Source organism: Ictalurus furcatus, chromosome 23, assembly GCF_023375685.1.
Source record: "Ictalurus furcatus strain D&B chromosome 23, Billie_1.0, whole genome shotgun sequence".
NCBI lineage: Eukaryota > Metazoa > Chordata > Actinopteri > Siluriformes > Ictaluridae > Ictalurus > Ictalurus furcatus.
The window spans coordinates 9,046,932-9,059,488 of NC_071277.1; the positions used below are offsets into that span (position 1 = coordinate 9,046,932).

At 37.7% G+C, this 12,557-nt stretch overlaps 1 protein-coding gene across 1 annotated transcript; it reads right to left on the reverse strand.

The window, feature by feature from the left end:
* Positions 1-450: 450 nt before the first annotated feature.
* Positions 451-9,969, reverse strand: slc51a (solute carrier family 51 subunit alpha). The gene is made up of 8 exons (XM_053611977.1): positions 9,498-9,969; positions 7,344-7,495; positions 7,142-7,215; positions 5,998-6,156; positions 4,012-4,123; positions 3,760-3,906; positions 2,865-2,970; positions 451-1,545 (listed from the first exon to the last, which is right to left on the reverse strand). The coding sequence occupies exons 1-8, from the start codon at positions 9,565-9,567 to the stop codon at positions 1,385-1,387; spliced, it is 981 nt and encodes a 326-aa protein (XP_053467952.1). The 5' UTR covers positions 9,568-9,969; the 3' UTR covers positions 451-1,384.
* Between the last annotated feature and the right edge of the window lie 2,588 nt (positions 9,970-12,557).

Genomic DNA, 12,557 nt, shown 5'->3' on the forward strand with positions numbered 1-12,557 from the left:
GAAACCCAGTACTGGGAAAATGCTGCTTGTTGGGAAAATATATACGATCATATTCATTTATTTTGAGCCACTATAGCTGGACTTTCCACTCATGGGTTTCATTTTAATATTGCGGGTTGATTAAAAAGTATTTATACTTGTTTATGAATGATTGAGTTTCAGATAAAGTGGCTAGTAAATTTGGCTTGTTACTGATATTTAAATAATAATAATAATAATAATAATAATAATATTAACAAAACATCTCACATTTACGGGTATGATTTCTAACTCTCCTGTTATTCAGGTTCAGGTTTAATCCTTGTTGACCAGTGCCAGGATGATTATAGGCCTGGTTCTGTCTTGCATTGAATTTTTATACTTTTTTCCTCTTTTTCTCTCTCTCTCAATGCCAAAGCATCAGTTTTATTTAAACGTTAAACTTGTCTGGCAAAATGATTACACACAAGATCTGATCAATCTGAGCAAATTTAATTAAAAATAATGAACAGTAAGTTTAAACAATAATGATGCCATTAGGGCAAGGGGTGAAGACTCTCCCTGAGAAATTAGGAAATAAGAAAAGAAAAAGAAGAAGAAGAAGAAGAAGAACACGTTCCACGTGGATTTATTCTGCATTTCAATTGCAAAAAGTGCTGCAAGTGAAAAATAAGAACAATAATAATCCATCCATCCGTCCATTTTGTACATTTGACTATTATGGGATGTAGAGCGTTTAGTTGTACTGCTCCGAGTCTTTGGAATATTTTGCCTCGAGACGTACGTAACAGTCCCTGAGTGTCTTGAAAGGCACCCAAAAATAAAATTTATTATTATTATTATTATACACAGTGTCACGGGAACCTGGAGCCAGTCAAAGGAAACTCAGGGCACAAGGCGGGGGATACCCTGGAGGGGATGCCAAGCCATCACAGGGCACAATCACACACACATTCACACACCCATTCACAGACTATGGACAATTTAGAGATGCCAATCAGCCTACAACGCATGTCTTTGGACTGGGAGATGAAACCGGAGTACCCAGAGGAAACCCCAGAAGCACAGGGAGAACATGGAATCTCTGCACACACAGGCTGGCGGCTGGAATCGAACCCACAACGCTGGAGGTGTGAGGCAAATGTGCGAACTGACTAAGCCACCATATGAACCCACAACAATAATAATAATAACAATAATAATAATAATAATAGTTTAAAACATTGTACTTTTTCTGCACAAAAAGTTGGACAGACCTACAAAAATTACTGTACTGATTAAAAATATACTGATAAAAAAAATGCTGTACCTTATTTGTCAAAAAAGAGCCAGTTGCTTATAAATACAAAAATATAGATATACATGTCTGTGTGACTGTGATGAGCCAAAAAAAGCATTTCACTCATTATTTTTTCACACAGTGTTTGCTGGACTCAGATGCGAGACCATTATTCTTCTCCTCTTCGCTGTCGCTGTAAGGTATGGGATCATACCGACGCCGGTACAACAACCGAGTCACGAGCGTGATGATGAACATCTCCAAGATCAGAAGCTGCTGACTCATCACTAGGAAAAAAAAACAGAAAATCTTTTCAGATGTTAAAGCATTTGTCACTTAACAGCATGTTTTTTTTTGAGCTACATTTGTGATGTCACTAATGCCCTACAGCTTTGAACCAATCATACCCGATATGCAAATTATTAGAGGAGGAGGATGAGACTGACAACTGAAAACAGAAACTGCATGCTAATTCAGCTTTTTAGACCACATTCTCGGCGTTACACCGGTCCGGGGGCGGGGCTTTGTACAAGCTTAAATTGGTCACGTCATGATTGATATGCAAATTCTAAGGACGATGAAGACGACATGGGACCCTGGAAATTTTAGCTACACAATTTGCATGACTTGGTGGTGCTAAGGTGGCTAATGCTAGCAGACAGATCATAGTTGCTATGGTAACGATGTTACATATGGAGAGGTTTAGGTGCTGTGAAATAAATCAATTTACTTAGAGTTAGCTTACTGGCAGGAGGACATGTTGGGGGTTGTTTCTAATTTCACGCTATAAACATCTCGTGCTATTGCCCACAAATCTAAGGTAAGCATGCAGCGTGATACTATCACAGTGCAGGGACCGTGCACCCAGGATGTATCCAGCCCAGGTCTCTGTCTGGCAGTGGAAGGCGCGGGCCAGACCCCGGGCGAGTCGTTCTGGATACAGTTATATACATCAGCCTCGTCTGACTGGCAGAGGAGGAGGTGTTGCACTCATCTATAGTCATAATCTAGGTGTCGCACAAAAACATAGCGATAAATTCAAGTCTTTTGAAGTTTTTTATACCAGTATAACATATGTAGCCACAAAAAATAAGTCGATTCCACTAATTATTATTTAAAGACCCCCAGGGACATATATTGAATTCCTTGGTGAATTTTCAGATTTTATCTTGAGCCTGGTTGTTTCTGTAGATAAAGCTTTAATCGTTGCTTATGTTAATATTCATTTTGATAACCCAAAAGACCCTCTGAGAACAGCGGTTGTGTCCATTCTAGATTCAGTAGGGGTCAATCAGAACGTAATAAGACCCACTAATAATGGTGGTCACACTCTTGACCTGACATCATCTCAGGGAGTTTTTCCTCACCACCGTTGCCACCGGCTCGCTCAATAGGGATAAATTCACACACTTAAAATCTCTATCCTGTGTTTATACGTTTCTGTAAAACTGCTTGAGACAATGTCCGTTGTTTAATGCGCTACACAAATAAACTTGAATTGAATTGAATTTGCATATTCATTAGTTCTGTTGTTTGTAATGAAGGTGAAAGTAGTTTCTTGAGCGTTTGAATTGTACGTGGATTATTTCAGCGGTGTGAGACTCACAGTAACCGCGGCTCTGAGAGGAGAACGGCGGGGCGCAGCCGATCGTCCCGTTCATGGCCAGAATATTAATGATGGCCGACTGCAGCTGACTGAGCACCAGCACCAGCTTAGGAACAACACACAGAAAGGCATCATGGGCAAAATAATAATAATAATAAGAGGAAGAAGAAGAAGAAGAACAAGAAGCGAAAAATGTCAGTGCCTTGTTGAGTTAACTATCTGGGAACGCAAGTCCAAAGTAATTTCAACTGCATTTATCATGACATAAAATTACTTTTGTTCTTTTTGTGACTTTATATCCAATAACAAGAATGAGTTTTTTCTCATTTTCAGCTATTCTGGACTTTTAAATTTTGGACTGAGTTTAAAATATATTATACCGTATTTTCTCGACTATAAGTTTACATTGCTGTGAAAGAAACCCTTGTATTTACTGTACATATTAGCATCGTTTGATACTATATTAGCATTATGTTTTACTATAATAATATTTTCTGTACTATTTTAGCACTATAATATAGTAGCATTTTTCTCTATTGGGATTGTTAGGAGTATACGACACTGCACTATATAAGCATTTAACTGACCCATATTAGCATTACACTGTATTATAATAGAATTATTTACATTTTACTATGATGTAATGTTATTTATTTAGTTACGTATTCATTCATATTAATTGATCACCTGACCAATTAGGTGATTGGTGAAATAGTCACCTAACTAACGTGTGCATTTATTTTAAAACAAATTAAACCGAGCTGTACAGCACATTATAAAATTTGTATAAAATGCAGTGTGTATTGTGGAATTTCTTGCTCATTGTAATCTGAGCAGCATTTCTGAACTTTTTCGACTGATGTTAAGTATTTAAAGAGGGTTTGCATAGACTCACCTGATACATGGCATATTTCGGGATAATCTTCAGGCTGCGTAAAGTGTTGCGCACGTGCATGAACATGATGGCAACAGGCCACAGAGCGATGATGGTGAGGACGCCCACGCCGGGGTTTATCCAGATCGCAGCACCGCTGATAGACATCTGCACAAACACAGCGACTACAGTGTCATTATATACTGCAACATCTCGGTTACATCACACACACGAGTCATCCTTCCAGAGCTGCGAAAACGAGTCTATACTCACATCAGCAACGTCGAAGTTCTTGTTCGTCCACAAAATGATGGACAAGATCGTAAACACCACCTTCAGCAGAGCGAACTGGAAGGCGGCCAGTTTCAGCATGAACAGAGAGCGACTATGACACAAACACACGACAAGAGACGAGGTTATTTCACTGAACTGCTGTTGATTCGTTTAATAGAACAGCAGCTCTGACAGGAGTGCAGCTGCAAATCACAGGTTTATACCAACTCGCTCGTTTCAAATCAGCTCGCTCTAATGAACTGAATTATTATTCATTAGCAAAATACAAACAAACAACTACTTAACGCTAATAAGCTTTTATTCATTATTTACGGCCTTTGTTCTGCCCCTCTAAGAGCTTTTAATGGGGAAAAATGCATACAAGTCATTAACTACAGCACCATCTCCTGGACAAACAAAACAAAACATGCAGGATTTACCAGGATTTTAAAAAATAATCCGATTTTAGATGCACAAAAGGCTGTAATTCAAGTTTTTCAGGCTTTTTCATAAATGTATTTAATAGAAAAAATTCTCATGACAATTAAATATAGTGTCCTTCATTCAATCATTTTATTTCACTATTATTACTTACTATTTTAAAATTCGTTTTTTTTCCAGACACAGTGAAGCACTTCACTAATAATTAATAATTATTAAAATACTAACTAATAATAATAATAATAATAATAATAATAATAATAATTATTATTATTATTATTATTATTATTATTATTATTATTATTATACCCGCATGTTTTTCTCTCTTTTAAACTTACTAAGCTTTAAAATTATATTATTATATTTATAAAACACAATTTACACAAAGCTTTTTTTTTCCACTTACAGGTCCAATCTTTTTCTTCCATTCCTTACAGGATCGGATTTAATACGTCCTTTTTCTTTTCTCTGATATCCAATCCACCTTTTTTTTGCTGGTATCAGACTGACACCATGTTAAAACAATGTCATTATTATTATTATTAATAATAATTTATTTATCTTTATGTGTTTGAAAACAGGAAGTGGTCTCACCCAAAAAATAAAACCAAGATGCAAGAATCTTTTTACAATCTGATCATGGCACCTTCTGTGAAATCAGATCCAATCATAAAATCCGCCAAGATTTCTACGTATTAATAATGAGGTCGTGTTTTTTTTTTTTTTTTTTTTCGACGGCTCACTAATTCCTCTAAACCACTTTCTCTGAATGTGTAACGACCCCACGGTTCTTCAGGTCATCTGACTGAGAGGTCAGTGACCAGCAGGACGTTCGGCCAGAAACAGAACAATGGTCACCTGACCATCACACCCTTATGTACTTATTAAAAGATTCCAAGACCCAAAGAATTCACAATCGGCACAATCACTAATAAAATTAGAAAGCTATAAAACATACTACAAGTCACTGAAACGTATACACTACATGTCCAAAAGTATGTGCACCCCTGACCATCACACCCTTATGTGCTTGTTGAACATCCCATTTATTCCAGATTTATTCCCTTCTTTTGCTGTTATAATGCACTCCACTCTTCTGAGAAGGCTTTCCGCTAGATTTCAGGGCGTGGCCGTGGGGATTTGTGTTCATTCTGCTACAAGAGCGTCAGTGAGGTTGAGATCAGGCACTGATGTTGGGATGTGAGGAGACTCCAGTTCATTTCCAGTTCATCCCAAACATGTACTGTTGGGTTGAGGTCACGGATCTTTGCAGGACACTCGAGTTCTTCCACCTTCTTCCAACCTTCACACACCACGTATTTGTGCAGCAGATGGAACAGGTTCGGACCTCTTAGTTCCAGTGAAGGGAAAATGAAACGCTACAGTGTACAGAGACATTCTATACAACTGTGTGCGTCAGACTTTGTGGAAACAGTTTGGGGAAGAACCTCATATGGGTGTGATGGTCAGGGGTGCACATAGTTTTGGCCGTATAGTGTACAGTGCATATAGCGTATATACATTACTTTGGCTTGTGTGTGTTACCGTGTGATGGGGACTCGGGGCAGACAGGGGCAGCAGCAACAGCACGGGCCGGTACTGATCCGGAACGTCTTATTAGCTGAACGCTTCAGAAAAACCTCATCACCTCCACATTCCTCGATCATCAGAATCAGAAACTTAAACACCACGATGGCAAAATACCTACAACACACACACACACACACACACACACACACACACACAGCTTCAAAATAATAAATAGTTCAACATGTTTTTGTAGCTAAAAAGAAAGGAACTAGCACCCTTCCTAAAAATTAGCATAAAAGAATATATGAAATAAATAAATTTGAGCTTGAACACATAGGGACGCTGAGCAGTGTTATTTAAACACAATATCATTTCAAACATGGATGACAAAAAGATTTTAACCTCAGGTATTTAAAAAAAAAAAAAAGAGTTTCTGGAAACTGATTTCAAATTAAAATAATAATGATTAATTAATTCAAATCATTTAAAAATACATTAATGCATTAAAATAAAGTAATTTTTTTTTAAAATACTACTAAAATAATTAAGCATTTAAATATAATTAATCCTTTTCAAGGAGGATGATTTGTTTGCATTTATTTGAAATATTCAAGACATTTCTGTAAGACATTTTTATGGTTAAAAAAAAGTTCATTCTGCTTGTGTGGACTTTAATTCATTATTGTTTGCTCCTGTTTTCTTGTTGGGGTGCCAATAATTCTGGAAATGACTGAGGAATATAGTTCAGCACTCTATTCTGAAAAACAGAACTAAAAGAGAAATAATTGAACTTAAAGAAAAGACACGTGTTAAGGGAGAAATGTATTTAAATTATAAAGAGATGAATTTGCGACTTTAAAAGAAACCTGGCGTCTTTTTAATTTTTTTTAAAAAATTGTATTTTAATAAATATGGTAATGGTAATAATTTTAGGCCTCCATGGTTGAGTGTTGTTTATTTATTTTTGTTTCTAAAAATGGTGTAAATATTGTGTTACGTACGTTAATTGTTGAATGTTTGTGCGTAACGCAAAATTTATTACAATTCTTGTGCAAAAAAAAGATCTAATGTGTAAAATATGATATAAAAGTCATTTGTTTGTTTTATGATTTCTTTTTCCTGTTCTAATGGCTGTCTGAGCGTTCTCTTTCACACTCACGTGGCTGAGGTCATGTCCGTGAACATCGTGGCTCTTGGGATCCACATTCCTAAACAGGACATCGCACCGATAACCTGTGCAAAAAAACAAACAAACAAACAAACAAACATTTTTGACTTTTAATCAAACCTCAAATTCACTCAGCCTGAAGAAGTGAAAAATCTCCCATCATGCACTTCAGTTTAAGAGAATCCTCGCTCACCGGTGCGGCTCCGTTCACCCAGATGACGGCACTCTTCTTGTTGTTGGAAACTTTCCTGTAGATGTAAACACACTCCTCGATGTAGAGCAGCATGGACACCGACGCCATGAAGGTGAGTACGGAGTAAAGGATGATCCCGAAAACATCGAGCTCTGTTCAAGGGAAAACAGTGTAAACTCTCAGACCCCTCGGCGTACGGTTCTCTGCGCTGAGAAACCTCAGAAACTCATGATCGGTAATTCTGAGCTCAGATTTCCGAGTTAAGTCGATTGCAACAGCATCAGGTCCATCATTTGGCAGCATGGTGCTCCAACTGCACAGAAAACCTCGGTGTCTCCACACACCACCATTACATCATGAGGAATACAGATTTTAGTTAGTGCATTTTAATTTCGGATGTGAGCGAACTCGAGACGAGTGGTGGATAGACGAGGATTTCCTGCAACAGTCTGGAGAGCCAGCGGCGAGTACGGAGAGTCATGAGGGAGACTGGAGGTACGGGATGTCCCGGAGTCTCCGTGCCAGCAACTACAGGCTTTGGGAAAACTTCTTCTTCTTCTTCTTCTTCATCAACGATGTCCCCCTGCTGAACATCCAGCATTTCGCACAATAAATTCCACAATCCTCATCTGACTGAAAACACATTCACTAAACCGTCAGCTCTTTTAAGCCAAGATAAACAGCTCTTTTAAGCCAAGATAAATCTCCAGACTAAGTGTTCTTCACAGCGATGGATATGAAGAGGTGTGAAAACTTTTCGGTCATGTGTGATGAGACGAGTCATGCCAAATCAGTCAGCCTCCAAAGAAGGCTTGTTTAATCGTGTTTGAGTTTTATGTATATATATATATATATATATATATATATATATATATATATATATATATATATATATATATATATATACACACACACGCGCGCGCACACACACATAAGGCGCCGAGAAAGATCCTGTCGCTGAGATAAAGAAATAAGACACAAGATCACACATGCAGCAGTGCAGAAAACCACAAGGTATCATGGGTAATCTCCAAAAACAATACCATTGGGTTGATGAAGCACGGAAAAGTCTAAGCTGAGAAATCTGACTAAATCTGACTAAACCCTCAGAATCCTTTACACCAGACCTAAAGAACCTTGTGAAGAACTCATAATACAAAGAATTATTACTCCGTAGTGCCAAAGTGCTCTGCAAAGTCTTCACTATTTTACTGCAGATGAAAACGGACAAACATTTATCTAACAATAACAAAACAATTTTTTTTTTTTACAAATTTATTCTTTTACATTAACTTGTGCTGAAATGATTTACATTTAAAAGATTCCAAGACCCAAAGAATTCACGATCGGCACAATCACTAATAAAATTAGAAAGCTATAAAACATACTACAAGCCACTGAAATGTATACACTACATGTCCAAAAGTATGTGCACCCCTGACCATCACACCCTTGTGATGGTTGTTGAACATCCCATTTATTCCAGATGTATTCCCTTCTTATGATGTTATAACGCGCTCCGCTCTTCTGAGAAGGCTTTCCGCTAGATTTCAGGGCATGGCCGTGGGGATTTGTGTTCATTCTGCTACAAGAGCGTTAGTGAGGTTGAGTACCTGTGCTAGTGTATCATACGTGTAGATGATCTGGATTTAAAAATAATCTTGTCGTAGCATTTTCTAATGATGAGAGTTACTTAAAATTTTTCTGTTATTATGTGTGAGATACAAGCATAATGATCATTTGTATAGATAGGTCCTGAGGAAAATTGCTGGAATAAATAAATGAATAAGAGAGAGAAAAATAACAGAGAGAGAGAGAGAGAGAGAGAGAGAGAGAGAGAGAGAGAGCGATTGGCTTATGACCAACACTCGATTACAAACAGAAGGCTACACATTTTTTTTTTTTTACACAAGAAAAGATTGTAATAATTAAATCAAAGTTTGACTCAAAACCGCACAGGTATGTTAAATGTTAAGCTAGAACCTGAGTTCAAGAAGCACTTTCACACTTTTATCTAAATGAAAATGGAAGAAAAAACCCAAGCAGAATCTTATGGTTCTTGAGTTAAACCTTCAGAAGACCACCACCCTGCCCGGATCCAGATGCTTTTTGCTTAGGTTTGCTCCAAAGTGCAAAACAAAAAAAAACACTTACGTCTGATCACTTCGATAGCCAGAGGCGGTTCTTGTATGCATGCCGGGTCGGTTCTGTTGGTTCCGTCCATCCTGCACCTCTTTACTGTTTCACTTTCACTCGCAGATCAGAAGGATAATCAGACCTCAGCCCGTCTTCCTCAACACAGCTGCACTGATCTGATCTGATCTGATCTGATCTGACCTGATATGAGAGAAACTGTGGTCCCAAATCCACCGAAGATGAATAACCGTGTGGTTATTTCCTAACTTCTCCCTGCACAGTCCCGCCCCTGCACGCGCCCGAACAAATCCCCAGATGAGCTCTGAAGGTTCTAAGTAGAAATCTAGTCCCAGTACAACCCAAACCCCTCGGAATGGGATGGAGTCGTGCAGTCAGTCCAGCAGCACTGGTGTGGGAGTCGGGAATGCTGGAGGCTCTGTTTCATTCCTCAAATCCCGCATCACATGAAGCGACTCCATGACAACTCTAAAAATAGAGAGAGGGGGAATAAGGGTTTCGGTGGTCATGTGGTATCAGCTGTGAGCCCCCACCCCCTTTCAATCCTGGAACTGTTGTATCCATTATGCATAAACATCAGAGAATAAGAAACTGACAGAATGGAGCGACAAAAACAACAACATTGTAGGCATATGTTATAGGCGCAATTTTAAAAAAACTGGACAAAATGCATGCTCTTTAAATGATGAATAGTGAATATAAATTAGATTTAATCATGCAGACGTGACATCTCGTCTACAGGTCACTTAACACAAACATGAATATGATGTTTATTCGTGGGAAATAATTAAAGTGTGAATACATTCCACAGCGCGCGCTTCAGTCCTGAAACACATTTACTAACATTTACATTTATAGTATTTAGCATATGCACTTTAAAAGAAGGAAAAAATCAAATCCTGATGTTAATACAAGCTATAACCGTATTTTAATGAGTGTTTACATATTTCATGACAAAGGTGCGGATCTGCTAGCTCATGTCATGTCCTAATTCATAAATGATTCAATATGAAAATGACTTTATTAGGTTTTTTTTTGTTTTTTTTTTTTTTTTTTTTTTTTTTTTTACTACTGTTTGGGAAAAAGGTATGCCCTAAAAAGTGTGATGGCGTTTTTTGTTTTTCGTAATTTATATGTGGTCAAACTGGTAGTGATAGAAATTTACACTCTTTTCAGTCATTTGACTCACCAAAAAGAATCGACTCTTTAAGCTCCTAAATGGCTCATTTGTCTTTTTTTTCTGCAAACAGGGAAACGTTTGTGACATTTTGACTTATTATTATTCCATCCGATCTTTATCTACTTTTAAACAACATAATAACATTATTTTGTATTGGATTAAACAAATAAATACAATATCCTCCATGTCATGCTGAATCGTTCACCCAGATAAGAGTCAAACACACTTTAATATGCTAACGAACAGCCCAGATGTCAGAAAGTACCTTTTTCTTTTAATTTTTTGGTTAAAATTACACTGCAAAAATAACCACTTTCATCTACAATAAAGTATAAAAAAAAGAGGGGGGAAATCGTCTCGTAAATGGGAATCGGTTCTGAACGTTCAACTAAAAGAGCCGATTCAGAGAGCCGACTCGTTTCATGGTCTCATCCCTAGTACTTTCCAGAATGTCTTCCTGCTACGACAGCATCGTTTACAGAACACCAGACCAGCACAGGATCAAATAAATCAAATACGTAACTGCTTAAATGTCCTCTTAATATCAACTAATGCACTCCTTTACAATGCTATGTTCAAGACGCTAACTTCATATCATCCTGTGATTGGTCCGTGAGTGTCACGTGATTCCAGCTCCAACATATCCAAGATGGCGCTGATTCCTTTGTAGTACAGTATGTCGTTGTTGTTGAGTGTTTTGGTCGCTTTGTATGATATAAATAAAGCATTCTTTATTTTCTCTATTTGTCGACTGACCCTTATGTCCTCACAACTGTTACAAACAATCTCACCCTGAACATCTTCCATATTTATTTTCATAATTAACACAAGATCTTCAACACCATCCAAGATTTATTTTGTTTGATTTCCTAAATTGTGGTACTGATAGCTGTACAGTGGGATTTAGCCCTTGCTTTATTTCTACTTGAAGAAAGTGATGCAGCAGTCCATAATGTATGAATGGGTGTGTGTGTGTGTGTGTGAATGTGCCCTACGATGGATTGGTACCCCGTCCAGGGTGTACCCCGCCTTGTGCCCCATGCTCCCTGGGATAGGCTCCAGGGACCCTGTAGGATAAGTGGTATAGATAATGGATGGATGAAGAGCAATGCAGCAGTGCTTTAGTAGTTTATTCTCTCTACCCTGCTGAAAACAAAAAACCCAGTAGAATCTCTCATAGAATTTGTAATGGTTTTAATGGTTATAATGGGAATTGTATTGGTTTTACTGAGCCTCTAATGGTAATTCATTGCCGTCTAAAGTCAGAATATAATCAAGTCTTTTAATTTATTTAACCAGGTATGAACACATCCAAATCCAATAGTACTACTAATAATAAAAAGAAAGAATTACATTCAGCATTACATTACCAATCAAATTCAAAACATAATGATACAACACAAGAAAGTCAAAACTTGTATACCTGGTAAAGAAAAACTACACAGCAATCGTGCTGGAGATCTTTCTACAGATTCCCTGAATCTTTGGCCAGCTCTCCCCTAAATACCCAGATGACCTGTGGTCTACCAAATGGTGTTGTTTGTGATTATAATTTGAATCTGTGGAAAGATGTACCTTGTTTACATACAGGAGGTAAGAGTGAGGGACTCCAGGAGTATATCCCTTTAACGCATGCAATATTTTTATTTGAACTGCTGTGGAGGGAATGAGACCGTATTTTCCAGACGCACTGAGACCTTTTGTATGATAGCAAACATGTATAATCAACATCATATTCACATTAAAACATGCTATGTAATGCATATAGACCTTGGGTGTGTTTAAGGTGATCTCGACACAGAGAGAGAAGGATGTGAGGACAGAAGAGGAAGGAAACAATGTAGTGAGGATCTCCTAATCTCCACTCAGCATGATGTGCT

Coding starts and splice junctions, on each gene's coding strand:
- slc51a (XM_053611977.1), bottom strand. CDS start 9,567: ATGGACGGAACCAACAGAACCGACCCGGCATGCATACAAGAACCGCCT. Junction 6,157..7,141: donor ACGGACATGACCTCAGCCAC/GTGAGTGTGAAA, acceptor TGTGTGTTGTAG/GTATTTTGCCATCGTGGTGT. Junction 2,971..3,759: donor CGAAATATGCCATGTATCAG/GTGAGTCTATGC, acceptor GTTGTTCCTAAG/CTGGTGCTGGTGCTCAGTCA.